Below are 2,849 nucleotides of genomic sequence, written 5' to 3' on the forward strand. Positions count from 1 at the left end.
AAGCCCCTCCAGGCCTGCCTTTCAGGAATTTTTTTCTTAGCGCCCAAACTTTTCTGGTGGGAATAGAAAGAAAAGAATGGAAAGAGAAGGCCGGGAGGCAACCAGATGGGATAAAGGGGAAAGTCTGTGACTTCGGGGCAGAGAGCCTGACCTACCAGGAAACGTCTCGGAGCCCCCATAACCGTGCCCCCCAACTCCAGGGGGACATACACTCAGCTCTCCCGGCCCCGGACGCTGCGCCCGCAGCAGTCAGTGGACAGCCGAGTACTTCATTCGTTTCTGTTTCTGTCTTTGGTTACAGAACCAGACCCTCACCACGTTCTTTTTAAGGTCCAGTTTCTCGGCGATGGCCGCGATCTTTTCGGATGAGGGCCGCGGCTGGATAGCGAAGTAGGCCTCCAGCGAGCGCTTCTCCGGTGCCGCGATAGACGTGCGTTTGCGCTTCCTCTCACTGCCGTTGAAGAGCTCCGGCTTGCTGTTTTTCTCTCGGTAGGCTGCCTCGGCTTCCTCCAGCCAGGCCTGGAGCACCGGTTTGAGGGCGATCATGTTGTTGTGCGAAAGAGTGAGAGACTCAAACCTGCAGATGGTGCTCTGGCTGAGCGAGCCGACGCCGGGGATCTTGAGGTTGGCTAGAGCCGCACCCACGTCCGCCTGGGTCACCCCCAGCTTGATGCGCCGCTGCTTGAAGCGCTCCGCGAAGGCCTCGAGCTCTCGCGGGTCCGACTCCACGTCGCTGAGGCATGCGGGCATGGTGCTATGAGGCGCCACGGCATGTGGGTGGCTCATGCCCATGGCCTGATGCAGGTGGCCCATGGCACCCAGGTGATGCGGGTGGATCTGTGCCGGCATCACCGAGTGCTCGGGGGCTCCCAAGCCGCTGACGCTCAGCGTGGGCGAGATGTGCTCTAGCAGGTCGCCCTCGAGGCCCTGGTGCACTGCGTGGTGCGGATGCGAGGTGAGGGTGGCCGGGTGGGAGATGGGCACGGTGGACGAAGTGGACGTGCAGGGCACGCTGCTCATGGTATGGTAGGTGGCGTCTGGCTTGAACGGATGGTTCTTGCCGTGGGAGACGATATCCACCGCCGCCAGAGCTTCGGCGCGTGCCAGCAGGCTCTCATCAAAGCTTCCAAATATATTACCCTGCAGCTGCAAGCGAGAAGGCGCACAGCACGGTCAGTGGGGAATACTGTCAACTCAGGATTAAAACACATTTTCAAGCAACCGAGATGCCTCTCCTCAAAGCCCAGGTCATAAAAATTAATACGGAGACAGAGGCTCTGCTGAAACAGACGTGTGGATCAGAGACATGAATGAGAGAGAGCGCGCGCCGGGAGAGAGCACGGGGGAGACAAGGAGAGGGGTTCAGACAGCGGCGATTGTTCTGGGCGACATGAAAAAAACATGAACCAAGTGCCTGTCAAAAAATGTGCCTTAGAGCGGTAATTATGCTCCACTACGTACCTGCGGGGCTGGGAGACAGACTCGGCGCATGGCCTCAGAGCCGGAGTGGAGGCTGGAGAATTTGGGTTCTTGAAGCACCGGGTGCATGCCGAAAGGCTGCTTGGCGTTCATGGCCATCATCTTCGCACGCCGGGCAGGGAGGCAGCGAGGGACATGGATCAGGCTCCTCTCGCTCGCTCGCTCGCCGCACTCCAAGTGAGCGCCGCTCAGCGCCCGCGCTCCCCTCGCCCTCTCGCTCGCTGCCTCCCCTCTCCCCCACCTGCTCCTTCACTCATCTTACAAGCAGCCTGCCAGGAAGGGCCCGGGCGCGCGCGCAGGCGTGCTCACGTGCCCGAGACTCGCGGGGGCGGCCCGGGAGGCGAGGCCAGGCAGCAGCTCTCCGCGCGGGCCCCCGCCGCCCCAGACACAGCATTTATACCCTGGCCGGGCCGGGCCTCTCCCCGTCCGCCCCGCCCTGCCCGGCTCCAGCCCGCAGACCTTCCGGATTCTTTCTTCTTCTTCTCGGACCTTCTTTCCCCCAAAGTCCCAAACCTCTCCATCCTGTCCCAACTCTCATAACCCAGATAGAAGGGCAGCCGTGGGCCGGGAAGCTGACCCTCCCCCTCCCCTCCCCCCCCCATACACACACTTTGCCCAGCTGCCTCCAAACTGCACATTTCCAGGGCGCTCCTGGTCCCACGCCGGTGCGGTCCACCAGCGTCCGGCCCAGCCGCGCAGCGAAGGGGAGCCTCCAAGCGCCCCGACGGGCTCCGGGGAGGATGAGAAACTACCAGAATGAGCCCCAGGTGACCTCCACCTCCCGGGGTGGAGGTGGGGAAAGTAACTGCCTGCCCAGTGCAGGAGGTCTGAAGTTTCCTCCCTGCACTTGTCTTTCTTGCCTTCGCTTGAGAAAGACAATTTGCCCCCCGCCTCCCCCATTCCCCAAGCCGCCAGTCTAAGGAATCTTGCAGGTTAGTTTTTAGGACTGCCCACCGGCCTTGGGAGTCGATCAGAGGACTTCTCCTGGGCCGCTGATGCTTACAAGCCCCATTACCCACAACAGCAGCGTTCATTTTAGAGCTCCTACTGTGTGTTAGGCAATTTAGAGTTAGCTCGGGGGACCCTCAATACCCTATGGAATAGTTACTGTTATGCCATTTTATAGACGAAGAAAACGAGGGTCAGATGGGTTAAGGCCAAGACAACGTAACTGGTTGGGAGCAAAGCCATTCACTCACTCGTTCCGTTGTCGTTATCCGTTACACACGTATTTACTGGTGGCCTACTGTGTGCCAGGCGCCACGTCTGACTTCCCAGGCTCTTAACCACTCAGCTACTTTGTCTTCCCTCCCGAAGTTTCGGACTTGCGTGCCCCGAGGTTAGTGCTGCCCCGCCCTCGCCTCCCCTCT

The 2,849-nt window shown here is 60.4% G+C and overlaps 1 protein-coding gene across 1 annotated transcript; it reads right to left on the reverse strand.

Annotated features, from left to right (window-relative positions):
- Nucleotides 1–249: 249 nt before the first annotated feature.
- Nucleotides 250–1,581, reverse strand: POU4F3 (POU class 4 homeobox 3; the record flags this gene model as incomplete). Its single annotated transcript, XM_079701999.1, has 2 exons — nucleotides 250–1,146; nucleotides 1,462–1,581. The coding sequence occupies 2 exons, from the start codon at nucleotides 1,579–1,581 to the stop codon at nucleotides 250–252; spliced, it is 1,017 nt and encodes a 338-aa protein (XP_079558125.1).
- Between the last annotated feature and the right edge of the window lie 1,268 nt (nucleotides 1,582–2,849).

Source organism: Hyperoodon ampullatus, assembly GCF_949752795.1.
Source record: "Hyperoodon ampullatus genome assembly, chromosome: 4".
In the NCBI taxonomy this organism is placed as follows: Eukaryota; Metazoa; Chordata; class Mammalia; order Artiodactyla; family Ziphiidae; genus Hyperoodon; species Hyperoodon ampullatus.